We start from the raw sequence: 27,589 nt of genomic DNA on the forward strand, positions 1-27,589 counted from the left end.
TTAGTTAACATCATACTTAATGGTGAAAAACTGAAGATTTCTCCCTAACACCAGTTAGGAGGCAAGGATGTCCACTCTCACTACTTTTATTCAATATTTTTATAGAAGGGTCTAGCCAGGCAATAAAAAAAAGCATTCAGATTGGAAAGGAAGAAGTAAAACTGTCTTTATTCACAGACTGCATAATCATCTATTTAGAAAACCTGATGGAATCTACTAAAAAGAACTAATCAGTGAGTTATCAAAGTTGCAGGATCTCTTATGATCAACATACAAAAATCAATTTTATTTGCGTATTCTAGTAACAAACAATCAGACATTGAAATATAGAAGAATAATTTTGAATAGCATCAAAATTACAAAATACTTAGGAATAAATCTGATGAAAGATGTGTAAAACCTGTGCTCCGAAAACTAGAAGACTCTGCTGAGAGAAATCAGAGAAGACCTAAATAGTGAGGAGGTATCTCTGTTTAGGGGCCAGAAGATTTAATATAGGTAAAATGACAATTTTCCCCAAATCAATCTATAGATTCAGCACATCCCAATCAAAATACCAGCAGGGTTTTTTTGGGGGGGTAGAATTGACTAGCTGATTCTAAAATTTGTACGGAAATGCAGAGGATTTAGAAGAACCAAAGCAACTTTGAAAAGGAAGACCTGCGGGAAGACTGACTTCAAGACTCATTGTAAAGCTACAGTAAAGAGGACAGTAATGTTGGTATAAAGAGGGACAAAAAGACAAGTGGAACAGAATATACTCATCTTGTTTTTGACACAGGCACAAAGTTGATTCAGTAAAGAAGGGCAGCCTTTTCAACAAATGATGCTGGAACAACTGAATATCCAAAGCAAGAAAAGAAAAAATAACTTGATTCATATTTGGCACTATTTTAAAAAATTAATCCAACGCACATAATAGTCCTAAGTCTAAAACCTCACAAAGTAAAACTTTTGGAAGAAAATGTAAGAGAAAACCTTCCTGGACCTTTGGTTAGCAAAGATTTCTTTGATATAACACTAGACTCACAATCCATTTACAAAAATTGGTAAATTAGACTTCATCAAAATTTACAAAACTTCTGCTCTTAAGAGAATGAAAAAACAAGCCACCAGGAGAAAATATTTGCCATTCATTTATCTGACAAAGGGATCCTATCCAGAATGTATAAAGAACTCTCAAAACTTAAGAACACGGACAACTCCAATTTTAAAAATGGGCAAATTATGTCAACAGACATTTCACCAAGGAAGATTGATGGATGTCCCAGAGGGTGGAACCCTATGGGAGATGAGGTCAGAGCACGTGGGAGCCCTGACCCCATCGATCTGGTGGGCTTTGGGTTTTACTCCCAGTGAGGTGGAGCCTGGGGAGGGTTTGCACAGAGACACACCACAGTCTGCCTTAAATTTTGAAAGAAGCTCCTCTGGCAGTGGGAAGAGTCTGTGGGGGGCAAAGGCAGGGATAGAAGAGCAGAGAGGAGGTGAGTGTCCCTGGTGGCTGGCTTGGGGGGGTGGATCTGGAGATGGTAAGAGGGCAGTAGGGGACGGACAGATCCCCAAGGTAGGGCCAGCGGGGCTGGCTGATGGATTGGATGCAGGTGGAAAATCTGGAAGGATGGAGCTGCCGTAACTGAGAAGGGCAATGGTGATGGGGACGCACAGATTGTGTGTGTGTGGGGGGGGTGACAAGCAGTTGTACATCTGAGTCTAGGGTTTGGGGAGAGGGTCAGGCTGGAGATGTAAATTTGGGGGAGTCACTCTCTAGATGGCACTTAAATCCACAAGACTGGATGAGGTCCTCAGAGGAAAGGGGTGGGGCCCGGGCACAGAGGCCTCAGCCCTCCATCCTGCTCCCGGCATGAGTACTGGCCACTGGTCAGCTTCGCTCACAGTCCCAAGGTCATGCTTACCAGAGAGGAAGAAACCCGCAGCTTCGAGAAGCGTAGCCCAGGGTCACCTGAGGCCAGTGGCTGTCCTGTTAGATCTCCTGGGGCAGGAGATTCCTCACCCTCCACCGACCCTGGAGCAGCGGGCCCCGCCCACTCGCAGCTCTCCAGAAACAGAATCATAACTGCAACCCTTCGTCTTCCCGTCCTTATTGGAAAATCACCTATGTGATGCGTGTCCGATGCTGGAAACAAGGCTTGGAGGGAGGCTGGGTGCCCTGTTTCTTTCTAAACATGTCACAGAACCACGCTGATCCAAAGTGAGGCAAGTACATCAAAGACGGTAACAAAACAACAGTGCGGGTGGGGAGGGGAAGTGATTGCCTGAAGGGGGCGGATGCTCTCCGGGGAAGGAGAAATGCACCCAAGGGTACATTTTCACATGGTCAACTGTACGCCACATGAACTGACTCTCACTTCAACAAACAAACAGACACGAGAGTGATGCTCACATCTGGGCTTCTCAGCATCAAGACTAACCTCTGATTTGCCCCAGGGCCCCCATCCCAGGAAATGCCCCTCACTCCCGCTTGCTCAGGCCTTCGCCGTGTTGGTTTATAGTTGACACCCCACGGTCCAGTGGGTCCTATTGGCTCCAAGTTCAAAATAGATCCCGGACCCAACCAGCCCTCACCCCACACCTGCCACCCCCGAGCCTGGCCACCAGAAAGGCTGCTGTGGGCCCCTATCTGGTCTCCGGCATCGACTCTTGTCTCCCCGAAATGGACTCTGTAGATTAATGTTGTATCCTGAAACTTAACTGAGTTTTATGACAGGTTCTATTTGTTTTTGGGTGTCGCCTTCAGCATTTTCTATATAGAGTATCATGTCATCTACAGAGTGACAGTTTTCCTTTTTCCTCTGCCATTAGATTCCTCTTATTTTTTTTTATTTAATTATTATGGCTAGGACTTCCTAGACCATGTTGAATGACAGTGGCGAGTGTGATCAGGGTTAGACTTATGTGTAAACATAACTGGCCCTCTTCCCTTTCCTCCCTCTCCAACTCTCTGAGGCTTCCAGGAAGGACAGGAATAGTCCAGGGTCACACATGACTCGGAGTTGAGCTGAACCATTGTTTTTCTGCTCCTCAGTCCTGGGCATAAGTCTGTGTACTATCTGAGCACCTTCTGGGTGGACACCTAGGATGGCCCAGCCCACTAACTCAATCACCCGCTGTGGGTACATGTTAGTCCTAAGGCTGGCTGAACCCCCAGACACTCCTGGGGCCACTCTTACCTTGAAAGTCCCCCGGAGGCCTCTGCCCTCCAACCCCTAGATGGAAACAAGAAGTGCACCTTAACTAACATCTCCTCACTATAATAAAAAGATGGCTAGTCTTAAAGAAATTTAGATTAACTGGGTTTGGATGATTTGGTATTTTTATTTAAAAAAAAAAACTAAAAGTGAACATCAGTCAATTTCAGAAGGCTTTAAAATTATAAATTCAGTCATTCAGCTAAAATTTGTTGGGCTCTTTCATTAGTCCACATGTCCTCAGGGAGGTGACAGCTCTGGGGACAGAGGACGAGTGTTCCCTGGGGCCTGGGGTGAGGTCAGTGCTGATGGGGACAGTCCCCGTACAACAAAGGATGGGACAGTCCCTGTACAACAACAGAGGAAGAGAGAAAAAAGAAGAGGATGTTATCACCCCATTTCCAACAAATCAGTCACCTCACAGCTCAACCTGTGCCAAGTACAGCCCCACTGATTTCCAGGAAGGTGGCCAAAGTCAAACGTACCCCTGGAGCAGAGGAAAATTTAACTGGAAAACTTGGTTATTAGAGAAAAAAACCAAGTGTGGTATGAAGGTGCAGCCCTGGATCAAGTTCTGAGCTTCCTAGCAGCCAAGGAGAAAAGGGCTCAAGAGGTGAGATGATCCCCTGGCCAACAGAAGCCTTCAGCTTCTTTAGGGAAGACCAGCTGTGCCCTGGCTTCAGGCTGTCTTCACATAAGGGACATGGATGAACCAAACGGGGTCCTCAACTGCAGTTCTTCATGGGACCAGTCCTCTTAGCCCTGGTCTGGGCTGTACTAGAGTCTGTATACTTGGCTGGTGGGGGCGTGCAGGATGGGGCAAGCATGAAGAAGTCCTCCTGCCCTCAGTGGACTGCTGGCGAAGGGGCTGGGAGGAGACAGGGAGCAATGTGAAGGTGTGAGCAGTAGGGCTGAGTCAGGTCTGGGTGCTGGCCACGAGGGGTCATGGGAGACAAATTGGGCAGAAGGAGAAGTTGCTCAGGTGAAGAGAATGGTGGGAAGGTGGAGGCCGCCAGGAAAGGTCCTGAGATCAGAAACGTGGCTCTCCTCTGGAGAGTGGCCGTGACTACCGACTTTGGGAAAGCAGCTGGCCTGTCCTTACCAGGGACAGGGAACAGTCACCTGGCCTTGTCAAGGTCTCTCCCAAATGGATGCTAGTGGCCATCTGGAAGCAGGCAGGGTGGGCTGGACATGCCTATGTGGATGGGTGTAGGAGATGGAGGATGAGAAGAGGGTAATGTCCAAGGATCAGGACCTCGGGCTCTGCTCCCCAGGAGGAGAGGCTATGCTGCCTGGCAGTCTGCATGGCCAGAGGGCTGAAAGAGGGAGGACTCGTGGATGGGCAGGTGGATAGGTAGAAGGAAGGAAGGGTGAATGGGTGGATGGATGAACAGAAGGAAGGAGGGATGGAAGGAAAGAAAGAAGGAAAAGGAAGGAAGAAAGGAAGGATAGATGGATGAAGGGATGAGTGGATGGATGGATGAATGGATGTATGAGTGGGTGCATGGATGGGTGGGTGGGCAGAAGAATGGATGATTGGATGGGGTGGGTGGGTGGGTGAAGGGATGGGTGTGTTGGTGGGTGAAGGGATGGGTGGGTGGATGGGCAGATGGGTGGGTGGTTGGGTGAGTAGATGGAAGGAAGGAAGCACTGGGTTCTGACAACTATGGAGCAGCCCAGACAAGTGAAGCCCAGGGGCCAAACCCCGGAGGTGGGAGGTGAGGTTGATGATCCCCAGCCAGAGGGGCCAGCCTGGAGGGGTAGGGGTGAACGTGGCCATGAAGTGGAAGACCTGAAAGAGGCTGAGGTATCCCGGGGCGGGGGTCTCAGGACTGGGTCAGGAGTGAGCGTGGGCACACAGCACCGCAGGATCACATGGCCCAGCTGGAGGTTGTGGGCTCAGCCCCGGGACAGCCTCCCTGCCTCCACGTTGGAGCTCCGTACCTTTGCCGTGCTTGTCCTGGAACTCCGTGAGAAAGCGCGTGATGCGGTCTGAGGGGATGGCAAAGGAGATGCCGGCCGCAACCTTGAGCGTGTTGATGCCAATGACCTCACCGTCCTGGGCAGGTGATCAGAGCGGGTGGTCACTCGGGGAGCCCAAGCGACCTCTGCCCTCAGCGGCAGAGCAGCGTGTCCGCGGCTCGGCTCCCAGAGGGGACCCTGGCCATCAGCACCCTCCCTGAGAAGCTCTGAAAAGGTGCTCTGGGGTTCACACCTGGGTCAGGGACCCCCACCTCTCCCGCCATTTGCCTCCAAAGCTGACCCTGCCCCCATCGCTGGAGAGTGTCGGCCGGGGAAGCTTGCAGTCTGCCCCTGAGAAGCAGAGCCCGCCGACTGAGGACACCCCCAGGCAGCATTCTGAGGGGCCGGAGCCAAGAGGGACGTGATGAGGACTGTGAGACGCCCCCCATCCCCTCCTTCTAGAAGCAGGGTGGGGCAAGTGGGCCCAGGGCCGCCCCCAGCATCCCCCCCTCCTTTCTGTCCCTTTGGAGCTGGGCTCCCACCCTGCCCTGCCCTGCCCTGCCCGCCACGAGGCTGGTGCAGCTTGGCTGGATCTGCAGCCTGAGGCCTCTCTCCTGGACCTAGCCCCTCTCTCAGCCTGGCAGGCACCCCTGCCCTGGCTCTCCCGTTCACCTCGGGGGTGACACCTGCACACAACACCCAGGCCAAGGCCTGGCCTGGTCACCAGGGGTCTCCTCTGGAACCTGCCGCAGAGCTTTGGACAAAGGCATGCTTCGCCTGCCTGGTCCTCCAAGTGCCCATCCCCACCTGTTCCCCAGGAGCCGTGAGGTGGGAGGACCAGGCGAGGAGAGGATCCAGGGACAGAGAGTCCCTCATCGGCCCTGTATGCCCATCCCCCTCCGCCTGGACCACAGGGCGTGGCCTCCTGACCTCCGGCCTAAGGTCCTCCCACTCGAGCTTTCTTGAACACCAGCGCTATGGCCTCAGCACTGCTGGAAGAGCCTAGGGCTTGTCAGGGCACGGGGAGACGCACCCTCCGTGTCAGGACAGGGTGCACCAGCCTCCTTGCACTGTTTCCCACCTGTTGCTCCAGCAGCGACACCTGCCTGTACGCCTCCACCCCGTGCCCGTGCTCTGCCCTCTCCCTGGAATATCTTTCTCCTGCACGTCCCCATCCACCCAAACCCTCCATCTCCACAGCCCAGATGAGATGATCTCGTCTCCAGGAAGCCCTCCCTGATCCCACGTCAGCTGCCAGGTCCCCCGGCCCGGTGTCCCTCTGGAGCCCTCCCTGCTCCTCACACTGTGCTTGGGTGTGTCCCTGCCTGACCCCCTCCTTGGATGGGACCCCCTCCCGAGTACTGCCTGAATGGCAAGGCTAAGGCATTCCCCTGAGATCTGGCACTGGGGGAACAGGCATCTGTGTCTTAGAGAGGGCTGGACCTCAGCTGGCCTGGTCTATCCTTACGCGGCCCAGACGCAGGGACCAAACCCAGGGAGCCTGGGTGCCGAGGTGCGTGATGACATGCCCATCTCGTCTCCTGTCAACATGACAACAGGGGGACCCAGAGGGGGTGACTCGTCCCCAACCTGTGTCCCCTGCCGCAGGTCCACCACAGGCACACAGCCCCGGCCTGGGCTGCTGTTCTCGGGGTGTCCCTCACTCCTCTGACAGCACCAGCTCCCCTGGGGGCACAGGGCAGCACATGCTCGGGGTCATATCCTCCTCCTGGGCCTCCAGGCTGTTGACTGTGTTCTGGGTCCCACGCCTGCCTCAAGGCTGTGCCCCACCCGCCATGTGAGCAGAGCCCCCGAAAACTCGAGGCCCCTGCTCTAGGGGACACTTACCAGGTTCACCAGCGGTCCCCCGGAGTTCCCATACTGCAGGAGGAAGAAATTCAACATTAGCTGTGCCCTGAGCCCCCCGACCCCGAGGGTTCCTGAGATTTTTCTTCCAACTACCATTCCAACCAGCACAGAAACATGTAATTGAATGTCACCCCCGGACAACGTCGAAAGGCCTTGCCTCGTCACTGTCCCACATTTCATAGATAAGAAAACTGAGGCCCACAGAGGCCAAGTGCACGGCCATCTGATCATCAGGGTCTGACCTGCCCAGTGCTGTCTGCACAGACCTCATGGGCTCCCTCCAGCCTCACATCCACAGGAGGGGCTGCACCAGGCGGGTGCAGGATGGGGCACCATTTCTCATCCCACCAGCCTCGAGGAGTCTCTCAAAGACTAACGCTTCCAGAAGAGGGTCTGAACCACGGCAAAGCCAGAGAGGCAGGTGCCGGGCGTCAAAGTGCTTTGTGAATGCAAAAGGTGCCACCCAACATAATAGTAATAATAGCAATAATAGTAATAATCAATGTTGACCGGGGTGTGCATTTGGGCAAAGATATTTCAGGGGCCTTGGCTATGCCTCTACATCCCTGAAGGGCTGTCCTGGGTCAGGGTAGCAGCCTCTAACTCCCAGGGCCAGCCTGGCACCCATGGGTAGAAGTCACAGGGAGTCAGAGCTCCACTTAATCTAAAGAAAGAACTTTCTAGCCACTGGATGCGTCCAGTGATGGAGAGGGCTCTGGGGACAGAGCCCCGTGGCCATGGTGGATGCTCACGTTGATGATGGCGTCCGTCTGGATATAGTCCATGTCCGAGTCCCGGAGGCCCAGCTCCCGGCCGTCCCGCTGGGCCGTGCTGACGATGCCCGTGGTCACGGTATTCTGCAGGGCGAAGGGGCTACCGATGGCCACCACAAACTCGCCGGGCCGCAGGTCTGCCGAGTGGCCCAGCGACAGCGCCGGGAGCTTTTTCTGGGGGAGGTGGGGAGGACACGGGGAGGGAGGCTTAGCTGTCGGCCTTTGGTGGGACCAGAGCCAGATCACGTCCAGGCCCCCGGCAGGGTGGTCCCTGGAGCAGCTGGACAGAGCCGTCATGACTGTAGACCAAGGCAAGTGTGGCTGCCCCGTGGTGGCCACAAGACCCGGGGCTGGCGTTCACAGAGCAGAGGCTCAGCCCCCCAGTGACCACAGGTCTCCCTCAGGGGTCCGCACAGAGGGTCGAGCCGGGCACGGCCTCCGAGGTCACTGAGCCCAGTGGTTCAGTGGTCCCAGATCCCTCTGAAAATCCGACAAAAGCCATGGACAGCAGCACCCGGAAAATGCACACACTGATGTGTGAAATGGGGTCTGCGCGAGCGCTGGAGCCCAGTGGGGACCCGCGACACTGGTTTTGGAATCCGATGCAGCTCAGCCTGATCTCCCAACACAGACACACAGGGAAGCTGAGGCCAGACAGATAAAGCGACTTAACCACGTTCTGCATCCCCATCCCGCCCCTGCACACTGAGGACACCTGCACTCTCCTCTCCTGTTTTCTCCTGGAGCCAGCGGAGCCTGTCTGTCTGTCTGTCTGTCTGACTCCGCAGCTGGACTGGGAGCTCTGAGAGGGGCCGTGCCTTATTTGTCTCCATGTTCTGGAAGCTGCAGGGAGCAAGCTCAGAGGAGGAGATGCCCGTGAACTTGGAGGGTTTCCTGGTTTTGATATTGCACCCCTCGTGTCAGATGTCACCCGGCATGTGGGACCCCTCAGCACCACTTCTGCAGCTTCCTGTGGGTCTGTTCTTATTTCCAAATAAAAGTCTTCTCTACAAGGTGCTGGCATTTCCCCACCAATGGTGTGTCAGTGACAGAGGCAACTACAGGAAGCAAACTTCCAGGTGAACTAAATAACATGAAATCCATGTGCTAATTGTGCAGCAGAGTAAAGCTTCTAAACTACACAATGGGGCCTCCCTGGTGGCGCAGTGGTTGAGAGTCCGCCTGCCGATGCAGGGGATACGGGTTCGTGCCCCGGTCTGGGAGGATCCCATATGCCGCGGAGCGGCTGGGCCCGTGAGCCATGGCTGCTGAGCCTGTGCATCCGGAGCCTGTGCTCCGCAACGGGAGAGGCCACAACAGTGAGAGGCCCGCGTACCACACACACACACAAAAAAATAAACTACACAATGGAAAAAGGAAGAAAAGCCCGGGAGATGGCCACGCTCAGATCAGAGGGCCTTCGGCTAACTCTGGAAGTCAGGGGGCAGGATCCCGCACTGTGCACCCTCAGCGCTGTGGGTTCCATCTGGCCTCTGCTCTCTGCTCCCATGTCAGGAGTTTCCCCTTTTTAGGCAGTGCCACCACATCAAATAAGAATTTTTCCCTGTTTTTCATAGCAGCTCTCGATAAAGGTGGAAAGGTAAACGCCTGTAAACGGAGTGAGGGGACCTCCGGGTGGGTTAGGGAGACACCAAGCGGCTGTGCCCACGTGGGAGACGTGGGGTCTCGACGCGCCACCTTCTGTGCTGCTGGACGGCAAAGCCTCAGTAAGTGGCACAAAGGGTCCCAGGTGGAGGAACCGGGCGCTGCAATCGGGGTGAGGACCCAGAGGGACAACGCGGGTCGGCAGCTTTCCCCAAAGCTTGGTTTGATGCCACATGCAGGGCTCAGAGGCTAAGAGGCAGACCTGCTGTCAGGAGAACCGCTGCAGGCGCTGGGCATCTCTGGGCACCAGGGCACCTGGGTCTTACTGACTCTCCTGGCATCTTTGGCCCCAGGTGGCCGCTGGGGTGCACCCCTGCCCCCCCTGGGATTCCAGTGCCTGGAAGGGGAGAGACCCAGAGACGGCCAGACCTGGGGTCTAATCCAGCTCTGCCCCTCCCCACAGCGGTCCTTGGGCAAATCCAGCCCAATCCAGCAGCCTCTTCTGTAAATAATCTTTTCTTGGACCACAGCCCAGCCATCTGGCCTGTGGCTATTTTCCCAGTCCAGTGCAGAGCAGTTGCTACAGAGACCACAGGGCCCGCGAAGTATAATCATATACTACCTGGCGCTTCACAGAAAACGTGCGCCAGCCTCTGTCCTTGAGTACATCCCTCCTCCTCCAGCCCCAGTTTTCTCGTCTTTAAAATGGAGGTGGTGTTCCCAGACTCAGTAACTACGGGGAAAGGGCTCAAAAGTGGGCAAGGGACTCCGTTAGGATAGTGGCGTGGAGCCACTAAACCTCCTCTCCCGTGATGGGGCAAGAGGACACCTCCTTGCAAAAGACCGATCATCTCAAGTGCTGGCAACTTTATTCAGAAAGAGCAGAAGCCAGGTTCAGACTCAGCCAAGCTGGACTCGCCAGCCCAGATGGGCCCGGCCCTCAGGGACCTCATGGCATAGACAGGGCACAGGTCACCGTAGGTGAGCCCGCAGTGGCCCACAGAGTCGTGACCACAGCGCTGGACGACCAGAAGCTCACTGGAGGGAGTCTAGAACTTAGCCGAGTGGGCCCAACCTGCCCTTGGTTAGACTGACCTCGGGCAATCACCTGACTCCCCAGGCCTCAGTTTCCCCTCTGAAATAGCCGGACACTGGCGTCCCTCCCGTCAAGGGCTATGGTGGGGATTGGGGGGTGTGCACAGGCTGGCCTCCAAGAAATGGCCCGTGGTAGTCACGGAGGAGCACTGTGGCCCTGGGGTAGGTCTGCCTGCTCAGCTGGGGTGCCGGTGTGCAAGTGGGGGCATGGAGGGGGACAAGTATCCCAAGTGCTCCCCACTGGCCTCTGTCACCCCCACAGGGACAGCGGCATCCCCAGGAATGGGTCCGGGGGGGACAACGGAAGTGTCCTGGGCCTCGGAGACCCTCCGTGTGGGAGTGGCTATAGGCAGCACAGAGCCTGCTCTGCCCTGCATGGGCGGCTCAGGGGAAGCGCAGGGTGATGTCCGGACGCCCGGGTTCTAGTCTGACTAGACCCAAGACTGGGGACACATCGCCGGTCCCTGGGGGTCTCAGTTCCTCCTAGTGTCCAACGGGAGGGCTGGGCCAGCGCGTCTCAGAGCCCCGGGGTCCAGGAAGGGCTCCCCCCTCCCCCGCCGCCCACTCACCTTGGGGTGGATCTTGATGGTGGCGATGTCCGACTTCTTGTCGATGTCTTTGATGGTGGCCTCGTAGGTGTCACCATTCTGCAGCTGCACCTTGAGCTGCTGCCGGCCCGAGACGGTGTTGGTGCTGGACACCACGTGGGCGTTGGTGACGATCAAGCCAGCCTCCGACATGATGAAGCCTGAGCCACTGGACAGGGGCACGTTGCGGCCAAACAGAGGGTGTCTGCGGGGAGGCGAGCAGCGGGGGGGTTAAGGACTGGGGTGGGGGTCGGCCGCTGCAGTGGGCCGGGGGGAAAGGAGCAGAGCCTGTGCCTGGGCTTGGCGTCCACCAGGCCCAGGGTCGAATCCCAGCTGTGCCACCTCCTGGCTGTGGCCTCAGCCAGGTCAGTAAGTCTAGACCCATTTCACAGCCACAAAGAGGGGCCCATGATCTGTAACTTGCCATCTGCGAGGATGAGTCAGGAAGCCCGTGAATGTCAGACCCATGACGATACAGCAGGCACTTCCTGCCCTGGAGCCAGACAGACCAGGATTCTAACCTCAAGTCCAGTCCCCACGTACATCTGCCTGACTGTGGGCAGGAGGCCGACCCCTCTGAGCCTCAGTCTCCCCATCTAGGAAATGGGCTAACAACACCGGCTCCACTAACAACACCGGCTCCACTAAGCCAGGGGCCTGCAGGCAGTTGGTCAACAAGCAGGGCTGCTCCTGGCATAGGGAAGATGCAGGGATGTGCACCGGGCTTCCGTGGACTGTCACACAGCAGGTCTCCAGGGAATGTCAGTGTCCCAGATCTCTGGCTGCGCAGAGAGAGGGTCTAAACACTGAGGGGAGCGTGCTCCCACCTTCCTCTGGCGCCTCCCCACTGCTGCCTACCCTGAAGCCCCAGATGGCGTGAGGAACAGAGCTGGCGAGGCTCCGTTCCGTGAATTCCACGCCACGCGCCTACAGGGCGAGCCCTGGACGTGGCAGGGCAGGGACACCGGCCTTCGCATCTGCCTCCGTAAAATGGGATGGAACAGGTGATGCAGCTGGCATGGGGCCCGAGTCAGTATTCTCTGGTGGGGGACAACACCCCGCCACGGCTGGAGCCCTCTGAGTAGCAACCTCAGCTCCCAGGATGCCCGACACAGCCTGGGACCTACCCCGGGAGGGGGGTCGGTCACCTCTGGGACCCCAGTGCAGGGCCTGGATTGAGCAGATCATCAGGGCCTGAGGCTGCTTGGGAGAGACAACGGGAGGGAAGGAGCAGGGATGGGAGGGAAGGAGCAGGGATGGCAGGGAAGTCTCCGGGGAGTGGGTCTCTAGGAGGTGCAGAAACACCACCTCACCATCAGCAGGACCAGGGACGGCTAATGTCACCAAGAGCTCCCTCTGAGCCAGGGACCAAGTCATTTCGCGCTCACAGCTGTCCTACAAGGTAGGTAGGCCTCCAGTTCGCAGGTGGGGAAACAGGACCAGTGACATGAACCAGCTGCCCGGGTCAGGCAGGAAAAGGGCACAGCAGGGGTCTGAACCAGGCAGCCTGGTCACTTGGCCCCTCTGCAGGGTGACCAGAGCATCTGTCCACTCACGCCAGCAACCAGCTTCTGCCCTCGCCTAGTTCCATGTGGGCCCCTGAGTGGCAGCCGCACCTGAGCCCCGTGGGGCTGCCATGTGTAGGATTTGTCGAGTGTCTGCAGAAGGGCCCCAGGCAGCCCAGGGCCTCCTCTCCACCTCCAGGGTCACAGCCAGAGGCTCCTGTGCTGGAGGATCATTTTCTGGTGTCTGGGATCTCGCCCGCCTTGGCCTCACCACGCGGACATCAGCCTCCAAGGCTGACGTGGAAATGGCATCACCGCCTGCCCTGCTGGTTTGGAGGTCTGATGCCTGGGGCCTTCTGGAAAGACGCTGCCCCCTCCAAGCCACCTGCAAGGCCAGGGACATGCCACTCACATGTCCAGTTGTCATTTCCTTAATGACACGTCTCAGGGTCTGGGGCCCATGGAAAGGACAGTGAGGGGTCAGCATATCGCAGGGGGATGGGCTCAGCTCTGAGGTCCAAGAGACTTGGGGCAGCTCTGAAGCTCTGAGCCTGGGGCAGTTCCCCGGGCCTCTGTTTCCACATCCAGAAAATGGGAACGTGGGAGTCCGCCTTATGGATTCATGGGAAGGTGCATAGGCTGTCAGTGAGCGCTAAGGGACAGGCTGCCTGGTCCTGGTCTCTCCTTTAGGAGGCGGGCACACAGCAGGGCTGTTTGGAGCAGCATAGGAACTGTAGGAAAGGCAGCCCGTGTGGCGATGGGCACACAGCAGGCGTCTGAGGACACTGCTGAGCTCACACCATTAGTCTCCCCCGCCCCGCCCCGCATGGAGCCCTCAGTGGTGAGCACGGTCCCTGCCCTCCAGAGATGGGGGGCAGTCCTGCCCAGTGACAAGGTCTCCCACTACTCAAGCTCCACCGACGGCGAGCAGGGGGCCCTGTGCTGGGGCCAGGAGTCAGGGTGCGAGCAATTCTGCCCACTCCTGGGAACCCCCAGGGCCACCTGGTCCTCTGTGCCTCAGGTGGGCATAATGACACCGGCCGGCCTCCACCACTTGGGGAGAGTGCTGTGAAGTCAAGCAAGGCCCTGGGGTCGTGGTCGAGGCCTCAGTGACCGACCCCTTGGGCAGCGTGGCACACAGGGGCCTGGCTGCCTCCGATCCCAACAGGATGGAGTGGGGTTCTGACCCTGTGTGTCTCATCTGGGACGCTACTGGCCAAAAGGTTAGGAAACTCGATGGAAGAAACACTTTAAATTTGACAAAAGTCATGCTCTCCACGTCTTCTCTTTGTGGGGTATAAGTCAATTTGGGACTGGACCCCAGGATTCCACGGGACCCAGCGATTTGCAGTGTCCCTGTGACACCTGAGCAACCCCCGACCTTGCACCTGCTCGTTCCACAGCCCGGTCACCTGAGAGGTGCTTTCTGTCTCCTTAGGTGAGGAGGTCAGAGTCAGGGAGGGGGCAACCCCCGCAAGGGCAACAGCAGCCCGGCAGTCTGAGCGAGGCCCACCGGACCCCACGCCCACTCTGGTTTCTACTGTCCCCCAATGCTAGGATTGAGTCTACTTTGGGCCCAGCAGATGCAGGGGAGACCTTGGAGGGGTGAGCGGGGCTCCACGTACCTCAGGAAGAGCTCTATGTGGACCACGGCCGGCGCGATCTTCTCCACCACATCAGCGATGAAGTTGAATTTGTACCGCGGGCTGGTCAGCTGGTGGAGACCTGCACTGGCAGGAAGAACCAGGTGCTTTAGTGAGGCCCAGACATTTGGGAAGGGGGGCTCACTTGCCCCAAGGATGGTTAATGCTGAGCTTCCTCACCTCACATCGCCAGGCCGGCCAGGAGGCTCGGAGAGTTCATAACACTTGCCCTGGGCCACACAGCACTGACGTGACGCTCAGGTTGGATCTGGGCTAGTCCCCCTGGGCCCTGGCCCTTTCTCTCAGATACAGCAATGTCCTGGCGTGAGGAAATTGACCCTTCCCCTTGCCAGCTCTGGCCTGTCCCTCCAGGCCTTGGGCTAGTGCAGTGGCTGGACAGGTTACAGCAGAAGCCCCTGGGTGGTCCCTTCTGAGCTGTCCGCTCCTGGCCATGGTGTGGCCCCCATCTGGGCCAGGTCGGCTGCCCCTGTCTGAGTTGCCAGGGCACCCCCGCCCCCTCCCCCTCCCCGACCCTGATCTGTGTCTAACTTAGCCAGGCCCCAGGCTGGCTTGCCAGGCAGCTCACGACCTTCCCTGGAACATTTGCCGGCTCAGATTTCTGCTGCCGTCAGCAGTGGAGCTGCTGCTCGCCAGGACCACAGGCCTGAGATGTGTGGGTGGCACAAGGCCCACACCCCTTTGGTCTCCCTGTTCGGGCACGTGCTGGGGTCTCCCAGGTCCCCGCCAGAGACCGGCGCTGTCTGGAACCCACGCTGCTCAGCTCTGCTTGTAAGGGCTCCCAGGGCCTGAAATGAGTACTGGGCTGAGCACCACTGAGCTCCAGCTGTGTGGCTGTAGGCAAATCATTTACCCTCTCTGGGCCTCGACACCTCACCTGAAATGTGAGACCAAAGGTGCCTCTCCACCCCCATCCCTCAGGGAGCTGTGGGAATAGGCTGTGACTTGCAAACTGTAATGCTCCCTGCCTCGGCAGGGGTGGGAGGGGAAGGGGGGAGCCCACCACCCACCCTGCTCCCTGATGTTGGTGAACAAAGAGGGCTTGGCCTGTAAGGTCCAGCTTTGCAGCTCGTGTCTCTTGATGGTCTCTGGGAAGTGACTGAGCATCAGGATCTAGAGAAAATCTGGTTTTCCTGGTTCTCCAAAGGGACGGGAGGGAGCAGGCTGGGTGCAGCACAGGCGCAGGGTGCAAGCCCACAGTCGCTGCCTCATAAACATCGTGGACAAATGCAGTCCCATCCACAGCCCGACTCATCTCCCCAGCTGTCCAGGGGGGCAGCCAGGGCAGGGGTCATCAGCTCCATCCTAAAGGTGGGGAAACTTGAGGCTCAGTTCGAGGAGAACCAGGCTCTGGACAGGGGCTGCAGGGCTCCCTTCCTTAGGGCCCTCCCTTCCCCACCGTGGCCCCCCAAGGCCCTGACTGTGAATTAAGCCTGAGCTGGGACCTGGGGCCCAGAGGAAAGCTTGCCTTGGGTTCCTCGGTCCGGGGAGGCGAGCAGGGTCCACCCCACGGATCCTGTGATGTCTGCCTCTCAACCAGCCTGTGGGCACCGGTCACGGCGGGCCCAGCCCCCTGCGGTCAGCCTGAATCAAAGGCCGCCTATCCGGGGTGGCTGGAGACTGGCTGGGAGACGTGGCCCACTGCCGGCCACCTCGTGGCTCCCTGATGATCAAACTGCGGCCGCCAGGGACCACTGTGCCCAGAGCCCTCCTCCCAGAGGCAAAGCCCAGTGGAGGGGTGGCGTCTAAGATTCAGAGGTTGTGTCTGTGGGCAAGGCCCATGCCGGGCCACGGCTCTGCCTCCCCGAGCAAACGTAGGTGCCAGGCACGTTTATTTCCACGTGGATAGCCAACAGTCCCTGAAACTCTGGAGGAGAAGCTACTCGTCAGCTAGCCCGTGGGGCCCGAGCCTAGCTCTGCCTGCCCAATCCCAAGGGCACTGGGAACCTGTATTCATGCTCTATCTTAAAGGCACAGGGAAGGAAGCCAGCCACCAACCTTGTTGCCCCTTCCAGGTTCTGATCTCTGACAAGAAAGCTCCCCTGCCAGGCAATCCCCACATCACCAAGGTCCCGGAGGACCCCAGGCAGTGGGGAGGACTCAGCACCAGGCCAGGATATACTCTGGCCAAGCCTCGTGCCCACGATGCCATGCTGGAACAGGCAAGCCCAGGCGGGTGAGGCCAGGTGTCACCCCTCCCTGCTCTGTAAACCGTGGGGGCCACTTACCCCCCGTCTCTGCTCCATCATCCACCATTCCCACGTGGACCGCTCCCCAGTTTTCCCTATCACGATGCTCTGGCCTGTCCTGGGTGCAGCTCAAATCTTGCCTCCTCCAGGCAGCCCCCCTGGCAATCTTCTTCCAGCCCTCCTTGGGGCTCCCAGAATAATGCCTCACCCACCACACTCGCTCTCATAGGGATGCTGAGTGCCTTCCGTGTGTGTGCTCAGTGCTGGGGACAGGACAGTGACCAGCCAGGCACAGCACCGTGTGACCAGTGACGGGACAAGGGGAGGGCCAGGGTGAGATGGGGGAGTCCAGTGGCACCCCTAATCCAGGCCTGGAAAAGCACATCGGGAGGGGAACAGAGATGCAAAGACACAGCATCACGCACGAGGGCAGCTATGGGTGGATTCGGCCGACTCCAAACTGGGCCCAGTGTGAATAAGACAGAGGAGGGGTGAAAACATCTGATCAGAAGAGGCTGCATTGCCACGTGACTCGATCCCAGATCTCAGTGTCTCCAAAGCTTTAGGCGCGTCTGTCCAGCCCCTGGCTGACCCAGCCCAGGTCCCGCGGGCTGAGCGCCCCGAGCTGCCCAAGCAGCCGAGGAGCTGACCTGGCCACCCGCAGATCTGGACAGCACAGCGGCCTCCCTCTAAATGCTTTTCTTTCCAACGTGGCCTCTCCAGAGATCACTTAAATAGGCGACACTCAATTTCATGTGAGGATTTAAAAACAAAAACCCTCTGTAAAGTATTCACAGGCCAAAGGCTGGCGGGAAACACATCAGAATATTTCATGGTGGATATTCGGGGGGCAGAGGTAAAGTTATGAGTGATTTTGTTTTCTTTTGTGGATTTTCCAAATGTTCTCCCATAAGCAAGTTAGGTATAGAAAGAAACAGAAGGGAGAGAGGAAGGCCTGGACGGGCTGTGAGCTGGGCTGGGGTGTGAGACAGCGGGAGGCCAGGCTGTGTTTCCCACCATCCCCTGCAGGGCCCTGGTGACTGGCGGGCTGTGGAAGCTCCAAGGAGAAGCCGGGCTGGGCTCACCTCCCACCCAGGCACCAGCTCCTCTGGGACACACACATGTCCGGATCCCCCGATAGCCCAGCTGTAACCAGCATACGTGAGCCCCCAAGGCAGCCCTTGAGAGGGGGCACGGGAGGGAGGGTCTAACCCTAACCCTAACCCAAGGACGAGGATGATCTGCTTGACCCCATCCGGCCCAGCACACAGTAGGTCTGCAAACACCACCACAAAGAACATTGTTCAGCCTGTTAACCAGGTTTTGGGGGCAGGAGCCTCACAAGAGCAGCGTCAGTGTGTCCCAGGAAACAGGCCGGAGACAAAGATGGTTTCGGGTGGAGACAGGCCTGGAGCTAGCCCCAGGTCCCATGGACTTCAGAGCCCGCGCCCACCCTGACCCCACGGCCTGGGGCTCCCCTGCGGAGCTCCTGGGTCAGCCGGCTAGTGACACAGGCCCTGCCAGGCCCTGTCCCTTTAAGCTGGCGAGGTGGGTGGCGGGGAGGAGGTGGGAGGCGGGCAGGGCCTGCTTCCTGGTCCTCCTCCCCACACACAGATGAATCATCCCATGAATCAGTGGGAAGGGAAGACGTGGTTCCCACTGCCTCTTTCCACATGAAAACCTTGGGCCCCACGGCTGGGAGGCAGACTCTGTTTATTTGGGGGTTTTGACAACCCCCATCCCCGCCCTCACACTGTCCTGGAGCCAAAGTTCTGAAGTCAACAGTCAGTCTTGACCAGATTCAGCTGTTAGCATTTTTTTGTTTGTTTTCAAAAATAAGCTGTAATCCACAGGCTTTGGAAGTTCTAGTCAGGAAGAACTTGACACAGAGCAAAGCAAACAAGGCCAGGTGTCCAGCGGTGGCGCCCTCCCGCAAGAGGAAGGGGCACAGCCAGGGCGGAAAGGGACGGGGAGAAGGGCTGGCAGGGAGCCAGGTGGGGCCCGGGGCTCCACCTCCCACATTTCGGCGTGTCAGGGCTTCCGGCACAGCAGCAGACCCTGAAAGAGGACCTATGATGTGCCAGCTCTGGACAGTCACAACTGCCATGGGATGGATGGGGAAATCGAGGCCCAGGGTGGGACAGTGACTGGCCCAGACACCCCACAGGGCCACTGACACTGCTGCACGGGTTGTGTACTGCACAACTCCAAGACCATTCTTAACAAGCATCACAGCGTGACTACCTCCCTTGGAATTGTGCAGTGCACAACCTGTACAACCGTATGCATCACCCGTCCAGCACACAATGGGCAGAGCCAGGACTGAGACCCAGTTCTTTCCTCTAACTCTGAGGTCACAGCCCCTTCTTTTTTTTTTTTTTTTTTCGCTATACGCGGGCCTCTCACTGTTGTGGCCTCTCCCGTTGTGGAGCACAGGCTCCGGACACGCAGGCCCAGCGGCCATGGCTCACGGGCCCAGCCACTCCGCGGCATGTGGGATCTTCCCGGACCGGGGCACGAACCCGTGTCCCCTGCATCGGCAGGCGGACTCTCAACCACTGAGCCACCAGGGAAGCCCTCACTGCCCCCTTCTTCTATTGCCTCCTGCAATCAGAAGACACCGCCCTCCCCCATCACCCAGTAGTTAGGTAAGAGCTGGGAATGGAGGGGCCATCCACAGGTGCCCACAAGGTCCCAGGCTGCGCCCATCTGTCCACAACGCTGACTACAGCCTGCAGGCCAGATGGCAATCTCTCAGCAGGGCTCAAGGACCTGGGTGTCCAGGTCCCATTTACATCTGTAGCCTTGCTACTGCCGCACGCCCCCGACCCGGTACCCTCGGCTCTGGTTCCCCAAGCATGTGTGCTCTGAAGTGCCCCCCCAAACCTTTGTAATCAGTCCCTCCCTCATCACCGCCAGGCCCAGGCCAACACACCTCCCCTGGGGAGCCTGCCCTGATTCAGTGGGCTCAGTGACCGAGTTCACTCGTCTGGGGCCCAAGGCACCTGGTGACCCCTCCCAGACCTGTCCTTTGAGACTGTCCCCGTGGGCTGGGCGCCCTTGACCCACAGTGGTGAGTGGAGAGCAGCAGGGGAGCAGGGCAATTACCAGGGGCTCCTCCACAGCCTTTCGCCCCCACCCCAGGCCCCACTCACCACCAACAAGGGGCAGGCTTTGAAGTCCCAAGAGCCGCCTTCCGGGTCTGATTAGTTCCCAGGACGGCTCCCTGCCTGTGTTTTTCTTTTTCTTGAAAACATGCCTGTCCCCGATTGAACTGTCTCCCCCCAGCCAAAGACAGTGGCTACAGCTCCCGGGGGGCGATGCTGCTGTCTGCGACCCCCAGGCTCCCGTCTCCGGAACCCAGGGCTGAGGGCTGCAGCCGGGCCTCCCTCTCCGTGGGCCACGCCAGCCTGGGTTCCAGGCACTTATGATAGCAGGGAGTTCTCACAGCAGTTCTGCAGGGCAGGAATCTTCACCCATTTTACAGGTGAGGAAAAAGGCTCAGAGAGGTCAGGAGACCCGCCAAGGCCCGCAGCCAGGTCCCAGACCCCTGACCCCCGGCACGTCTCTCTCCCCGTGCTGGTCCTCAGCCAGGGTGACTGGCTGTCCCGCCCCCAGGAGAGCCCAGCCTTGGCCGGTCCTCAGCTTAGGGCCAGCCTGGCTTTTCTGGCTGTGAATCCCACTGGGGCTGCAGCCAACCCTGTGGAGGAGAGGGCTCGGCTATCAGCTCATTTGTGCTTTGTCAAAGGGGCCCCACAGGCCAGGCAGGACTCCGGGCTGCCCACAGGGCCGCCCAAACCACGGAAGCCAAGGTGGGGTCAGCCCCTGGTCCTCCTCTTACAGGAAGCCCTCCCTGCCCTGACTGGTCCATCAGCTGACTCCTCTGGGTTCAGGCTCCTCAGCTGTGACGTGGGTACTGAACGAGGCCAGTGGAACCCCCGTGGGCAGGGCCTGGCACGTGGCAGCCGCTCCACAAACACTGCCCTCCAGATCCTTCCCGTCCTCCACTGCCCCACCTTCCTCTCACAAACTCCACTTATGTCAGATACGTCCACTTGTCAACATTTAGGTTTATTCCCACTAACGCCTATTAATTAACGCTTACATCGTGCAAAGCACTTGAAATTCATTATCTTATCGATTGTCAATGACCCAGTGAGGAGGATCTGTTGTCCCCATTTCACAGATGAAGAAACTGAGGCATGGAGAGCTCAGATTTGCAGCGTCTCTCCACGGGAAGTGGTAGAGCTGGGACTCACCCCTGAGCAGCCGGGAACAGAACTGGGTCTCGGTTGTGGCTCTGCCCATCATTTGCTAGAGGGTCTAGAGAATACAGCTGGGCAGGTTGTGTACTGCTACCCTCTGCACCAGACCGGGCACTAAGTTTGGGATGCGCACACACCCACACGTCCTGGCCACATCTTTGCTACACTGAGGACAAGGGGCCTGTGATTTTTTTCTCTTTCCAACCTGTTTATTCAACACCCTTATCAAAACCAAGCAGGGAGGCCACTTCCTCAAGGTGCTGGAGGCCTGCCCGGGGTATAGGGCACTAGATGCACAGTCAGGAGGACCCGGGTTCAGCACAGCTGTCCCTCCCCACCTGGTGACCTCGGGTAGCCCACTACACCTTGATGAGTCTTTTCTTCTAAACGGCCGTGACAAAAACACCCAGACACGATGTGTGTTTAGCCCAGAGCACAAGGTCTCGCCCTTGACCCTGGTAAAACCTGATGGCTTCTCACCCTCAGAGCAGGCCCAGGAGGAGGCCGCTTTCAGACCCTCTGGCAGGACACACCGGCTCACTCGGTCAGCCGCCGGCTACTCCGTCATCCAGTTTGCACGAACCCCAGGCTTCCAAGGAGGCCAAGTGAATCTCTGCTTGGCCTCATTTTCCCCAGAGCTCCCGGCAGCTGAGAGGTACATGTCAGGCCAGGTGGACACAGCCAGTGAGTTGAGTCTGGCACACCCTTGCTCCAGCTCACCCAGCACAATGCTCGCAGTGTGACCAAGTCAGGGCAGTTCATCCCAAAAGCGGCTGGGTGTCTCTGCTGGGTCCCCTCAGATGTGGACTTGAAGGCAAGGACGGACCTGGATTTGGGCTGGGCGGGGGTGGAGCTCCACAGGCCTCACAGGTCATGGCGGGGCCCCCAAAGCCTGGAGAGGTGATGAGCCTGCTACCCTGTCCCAAACCTAGGCCACCCCTTCTCAATGACACAAACAGAGCAATACTGCCACCAACACACGGACAGGGCCACTCATCAGCCAGGTTCTTGTCATGGAACCCCGTGCCCCACTAGACACCCTCCACGACAGAGCCCCCCGCCAGAACCTGATCACAACTCTCCGAACCCGCTGCTCCAGGAGAGGCCCCGCCACCCACCCTGACCCTCTACCCCCATCAGTCATGAGATACTAATGCCTCTGGAGCCTGTCCCCCTCGGCTGTCCCCCTAGCTCAGGCCTCATCAGTTCTTCCTCCTCAGGGCACCAGACTCGCACTAGCTGGGCCCCTGTACCCACTCTGCACACCTGTTACCCATAAGCCTTCAGGGGTCCCTCACCTCCTAAAGATGGGTCACCCTCACAGCTCCTCCATCTGGCACCAGCTTATGCTCAGCATTTCCTGCTGTCCTCCTCAGCACAGGCTCTCTTTGCATCAACCTCTCCATGGCTGTTTAGATGCCACCTCCTCCAGGAAGCCCTCCCTGATCTATGTCTCTCCCTATCCCGGAGATGGAGGGGGTTCTCCCTCCCCTGAGTTCCACACATTGTCATCTGTCCCTCACAACACAGATGATCAGGGATTTCACAAGGACTCAGCTGGTGGTGGTGACGGTGGGCAGGCTGCAGAGGTCAGGACGTACTGAGCCTGCAGGCTGCATCAGAAGTCCTGCTTGGTCCCAAAGGCAGTGGTCCCAGAGTCACAGCAGGGCTTTGGGCTGGGGAGATGTGCGTCTCATACCCGCCCCCTCAGGCCACCGTGTGGAGGTGCACGGGAAGGGGAGAGGCCTGGGAAGACAGACTGGACCGGGTGCTGTGGGATCCCAGTACACCTCCAGACCAGCTCAGTGAGTGTGGAGGGCGAGGGTGCTTCCCAGGCCAAGCCCTGGAGGGAAAAGGACAGCTGCACAGCACCCCGGGCCTTAAGCTCCTCTTGGCTGGACTCCTGGCTCTTCACGAGTCCTCAGGAGCAACCAGATGCTGCAGTTCAGCCCTGCTGTCTGGGCAGGGGGAGTGAGAGGAGTGGGGATGCCTGATGAGTCCTGAATGCAGAATTCTGAGACCCACAAGGCCCCAGGAAGCTGCTAAGAGGATTAAAAATCGAAAGCCAACAAAGCGCTTAAATAAATAGAGCCGATAGACTCTGTTGGCACCTGCACTGAGGCTGAACAATAAAAGCTGATGATTAAATGCCACGTTGTGAACCGCCCAGGGCTTGAGATTCTGATTTAACTGCATGCTTGAAGGCCTATTCGTCTGCAGCTGTAGGCAGAGAGGCTGTGAAAAGGGACACCTCTGCTCTACGCAGACCCTCTGCACACAGTTCTCTGGGTTTTACTCTCCCATTGATAGATATTCACCCACACCGTGTAGTATCTGCCTAGCACAGACATGGGAGTACACAAGAGCTCCATGGATAGGTAGTGAACCCATTATCACTGGAGGTATGCAAGGAGGGACACCCACCACGTGGGCCAGCCTTTCATTCCACAGCACCTACTGAGCCCAGGTGCTGGACAGACGTCTGTCTGTGGTCACTGAGCTACTGTCCTCTTCTCACCCTCCTGTGTTTCCCCCACTGTCAGTTTCTCCAGGACACAGATGGGGTCTGCCTCATTACAGGGGCCTTGTTACCAGCCCACGGCCAGCGGGACACACAGAGAAGGTGCTTCACAGGCGTGGACTCCCTCAGTCAAGAATAAAGGTTTCAAAATGCCTAGACCACCTCCAACCTCCCTGCTGACCCCTGGCACCCTGGAGCCTGATTCTAACAGCATCCACTACTTGGGAGAGCTGGCACTGGAAAGGGCCCACAGATACCACCGAGCTGCAGTGGGCAGGCACCAGGCCCACCCTGAGCCCTCCGCCTCCCAGACCCACTAGGTGGCTGGTTCCGAGCCCCAAGTCAGAAGGTGCAGTGGGTGCTCAAGAAATGATAACGCCCATCTCCATGACATCGAGTGGCACCATGCTCCCAGTCTCCTGGGCACAGTCCAAACACAAGACTAACCTCATCACCCTCACTTCTCTTAAAACCTTTCAATGGTTCTCCCGTATAATCATGGCTAATCCCACATAACGCTTCCCAAACCGGGCTCCCCGGAACCCCGGTGTGCCAGGAGGAGGTCACGTGTGTTCTGCCAGGAAAGAGCTCTGTTGAAGTTCTCTTGGAAAACCCTGGGTTTTATCATTTTCTGTTTTTTTTTTTTTTCCTTGCTGTAGGTTTTCTCAGAAGCTCTGATAGACTCAAGCGGAGTGCGAATCCCCATTGCAGGGCTGGCGTTTACTTTCCCAAACTTTTGGGGCCACAGGACACTTATTTTCAGAATCCCAGACATGATTCAGGAAGCCTGGCCTACAGGATGAAGCCTAGCCTACAGGACGAAGCCTAAAACATGACATTTATGGGCCACTTGTGGTCCTGTCCCAGCCAAGCCGCCCAGCCTTGGGTGTCTCTCACAAGCCTATGCACGCACGCGCACACACACGCATCCCCTGCACAACAATTGCTCTGCGCTACGTGGCTCACCATGCACGTGCCTCCACGTGGTGGTTCATGCTGTCTTCTCTTCCCAGAAAGCCTATCCCTTCCGCTACCTGGAAGACGTGTCCCCATCCTTGGGAGATTCAGCTTAGATGCCCCTCACCCCTGAAGGTTTCCGGGCACTCCAGGCAGCCGTGCTCCCCACGGCAGAGCCTGTTCTGGTGGTCAGCATCTCCTGGTGGGCAGCTGCGGGCTGAGGGCACACAACGGGGCCTGACAACTCCATCACCGTGAACTCCGGGCCCAGCGCAGGTTGCTGCACTCAGAGCACCTGCGGAACCGACGCCGGAGCCTGCATTCCTAAGAGGTACCCCAAACAAATAAGGGCACAGCAGGGTTTTCCAGCATTTTCTTCCACAGGGTCAACCTGTGTGGCAAGAAGCAACCCAGAGCCAAGTCCAGGTTAGGGGAGGCTGTTCTAAGGTTTGACGGGACTGAGAAATTTCCTACCCCGACGGCCGGTCCCCACGGAGCTCCAAGCAGTCCAGAGGCTCCACAAGCCCGCTCCCCATTCCTAAACAGCCCTCAGGTGACATGCGTTTTAAGCACAGTGCAAAACAAGAAAGGAAACACCACATGTCACTCAATTGGCGTCTCTTGAATATCCAGACTGGATATTTAAGGCCAGGAAAGATGGCTTTGCATCCAACACCCAGGCAGGGAGGGATATGGGGACCAAGGGAAATGAGACACAATATGGGTAAGTTTTGATGAGGCCAGAGGCTGGAGAGATGTAGAGCTAGACCAGGCCCCTCGGGGTGGCTAGTAGAGCACCGGGTTTCACTGTTGACTACTTCTGTGCCCTTGGGGACAGCATTTTACCTCTCCCAGCCTCAGTTTCCCCACCTGGAAGACCAGAAGGCTGGTTGGATGATTTCTCAAAGAAACCATCACTTGTGCCCGGGGAGTGTGGACCTTGAGGCTCCGCCCTGGCTCTGAGCCTGTTTCCCCAGGAGACTGCTTCATTCCACCCCCCGCAGTGCTAGCGGAGCAGCCCGACCGAGCGCTTACCCGATGGGCAGGCGCCTTTCTGCAGCTGGCGCACGGGCGTCCCGGAGAGCTGCAGCGCGCGGCGGCTGGCCGCCTGCAGCGCGCACACGTTGGCGTAGGTGTGCCCGTCGGTGCCGCACACGGCGTGCGCCCAGCGACACCGACACACGCCGCGCACACACTCCAGGCTCTCCCCGCACGGCGAGTCTACGGCGCGGCCGCACGGCTCGCCCTCGACGGCGGCGCACACCAGGCAGCAGTTGCAGAGGTCGGGCACGTAGCCGCCAGGACAGCGGGGACTCGGGCACCGCGACACGTCGCAGCGCGCGGGGCACGACGTGGCCAGGGGCTCCCGGGCCAGCGCCAGCGCGACCAGGGCGGCCAGGAGCAGCCCCCGCGCCTGCATGGCGGACGGGCCCGCGGCGGGCGGCAGCGCGGGGGACCGGCCAGGGGCGCACCGAGGCCGCTGCTCCGGGCGCCGACGGAGGGAACGCGGGCGGGAGCGCGGCCACACGCGCCGGCGGCTCAGGCGGGCGGGCGCCGGGACCGCAGAGACATGCCCGGGGCGCGGAGAACGCGGGGCACTGGGGAGGCGCCCGCTCCCTCTGGGCAGACGGTGGTGGGTAGCCGGCCCCGCCGCGTTTAAAGGCGCCGGCCTCCCGCCCGCCCTCGCTGGAAGGGGGCGGCCCGGCCCCTCCGCCAGCTCCGCCCCGGCCCAACCGCCCCCGCCCGGCCTTCCGGGCCTGGACCCACCCGCGGCCGAAAGCTGGGCCTGCCTGCTCTGGGAAACCGGTGTGATGGATATTCTGTGACCCCGCCCCCGGCTAGGGGCCTTGGGGAGGAGGAGCCACCAGTGTGCGGGCCTCCGGCACCCCTGGGGATCCCTGAGCTAGCCGAGTTCATGACTGAGTTCCAGTGACCTCAGCTACTCGCCCTCCCCTCCCCCTCCTAGAAATGTGCCGTCCGGGCTCCTCCTCCCCGCCTGCCTCCCCTCCCTCTCCCCCGCCCCACGGGCCTCCTCAGCCAGGAAGCCCTCAGGACAGGCCCCGACCAATCCACGTTGGTGGGAGGGATGGATGTCACCCCCTCCTGGCTCCCCACCTCCGCTGGGGACAAACCTTCAGGAGGTGCCGCCCCCACCCCATTGTCCTCAGTCTTTAGAGCTTGGAGGATGTGCTCCCCCAGGCTCTGGACAGGGCCTGTCTGGTGGCAGCCCGGCTCTCGGTGCTCTGTGGCCCTGGCAGTTGTCTTACAGCTCTGTGCCTCAGTTTCCTCTCCACGAAAGGGGAAGGAATAGCACTTGCTGCCTCATAGGATGTAGGGAGAGTCCCACACAGTGGATGGTGGAGGAATGTCCGCAAGCACTTTGCGCGTGGCACGCAGTTGGCCCACGGGACCGGGAGGCTGCTCCATCCTCCTGATTATTCCACCCACGGTCTCTGAAAAGCCACTTCAGACCCAGGCCCTGCCCGAGGGCCCAGAGCCTGGTGACCATGATGTCATCAGCGTGACAAGGGCTGAGGTGATCCGAGGAGAGGGCAGAACCCTCCTTTGGAGGTGAGCTTCAAGAGGGTGTAGGGTCTGGGACTTCCCTGGTGGTCCAGTGGTTAAGGCTCTGCGTTCCCAATGCGGGGGGCCCGGGTTCTATCCCTGGTCAGGGAACCAAATCCCCTATGCCGCAACTAAAGATCCTGCATGCCGTAACTAAAGATCCTGCATGCCGTAGCTAAGACCTGGCGCAGCCAAATAAATAAATAAGAGGGTGCAGGGTCTGGATGCGGTCATGGGTCTGGGGGCTGGCGGGGTCAAGCCAGGAGCTCTGCCCCACCTGGGCCAAGGGTCCAGAAACAAAGGCAAGTCAGAGTGGCGACCCATTCGGCAGCGAAAGCCCTCAGGTTGCAGACCCTGGAGTTAGGGGTCTGTAACCTCTCTGGCAGGCCCTTCAGCTGCCTGCTGAAGTCTGGAGAGCCCTGCTCGGAATGATGTCTTTTAAATGCATAAAACAAGCTGCACAGCAATGCTCTTATTAATCCAGTTATTTAAACATATAAATCCACGGTATGTACATGGTTTCTCTGTGAACCCTGTAAATAAGATCTGGCCAGCAGTGGGACACCCGGCCAGATTTCAGAGCACAAGGGGGTCTAGAGGTGCCTGCAGCCGCTGAAGCATGGGGGGAAATACCTGTGTTCCTCTCGGTGACAGGGTCACAGGGGCCCTGTGGCTTGGGCCTGCTTCACCATGGAAGGATATGCTGGGCTTCAGGGGAGGGGATGGTGAAAATAAAGATTTTTTTTTTCATCCAAGTTTTCAGACACCCAGGTTAGGAACCTCTGGCTCAGAGGAGGGAGAGGGAGCTGGGGGCGGGGGGGAGGGACTG

The 27,589-nt window shown here is 58.3% G+C and overlaps 1 protein-coding gene across 1 annotated transcript in view; it reads right to left on the minus strand.

Annotated features, from left to right (window-relative positions):
• Window positions 1–25,630, minus strand: part of HTRA3 (HtrA serine peptidase 3) — a gene marked incomplete at its 3' end in the record, with an annotated part of 32,093 nt that extends 6,463 nt beyond the window's left edge. Inside the window, exons 1-6 of the mRNA XM_079703317.1 lie at window positions 25,231–25,630; window positions 14,228–14,327; window positions 11,080–11,302; window positions 7,790–7,984; window positions 7,017–7,049; window positions 5,151–5,265 (exon numbers count right to left, since the gene is read on the minus strand). Of these exons, the coding sequence (XP_079559443.1) occupies window positions 5,151–5,265; window positions 7,017–7,049; window positions 7,790–7,984; window positions 11,080–11,302; window positions 14,228–14,327; window positions 25,231–25,615 (1,051 nt within the window). The 5' untranslated portion in view covers window positions 25,616–25,630. The remainder of the gene's footprint in view (window positions 1–5,150; window positions 5,266–7,016; window positions 7,050–7,789; window positions 7,985–11,079; window positions 11,303–14,227; window positions 14,328–25,230) is intronic.
• Between the last annotated feature and the right edge of the window lie 1,959 nt (window positions 25,631–27,589).

The sequence above is a fragment of the Hyperoodon ampullatus genome (assembly GCF_949752795.1).
Source record: "Hyperoodon ampullatus genome assembly, chromosome: 1".
NCBI classification, from domain to species: Eukaryota; Metazoa; Chordata; class Mammalia; order Artiodactyla; family Ziphiidae; genus Hyperoodon; species Hyperoodon ampullatus.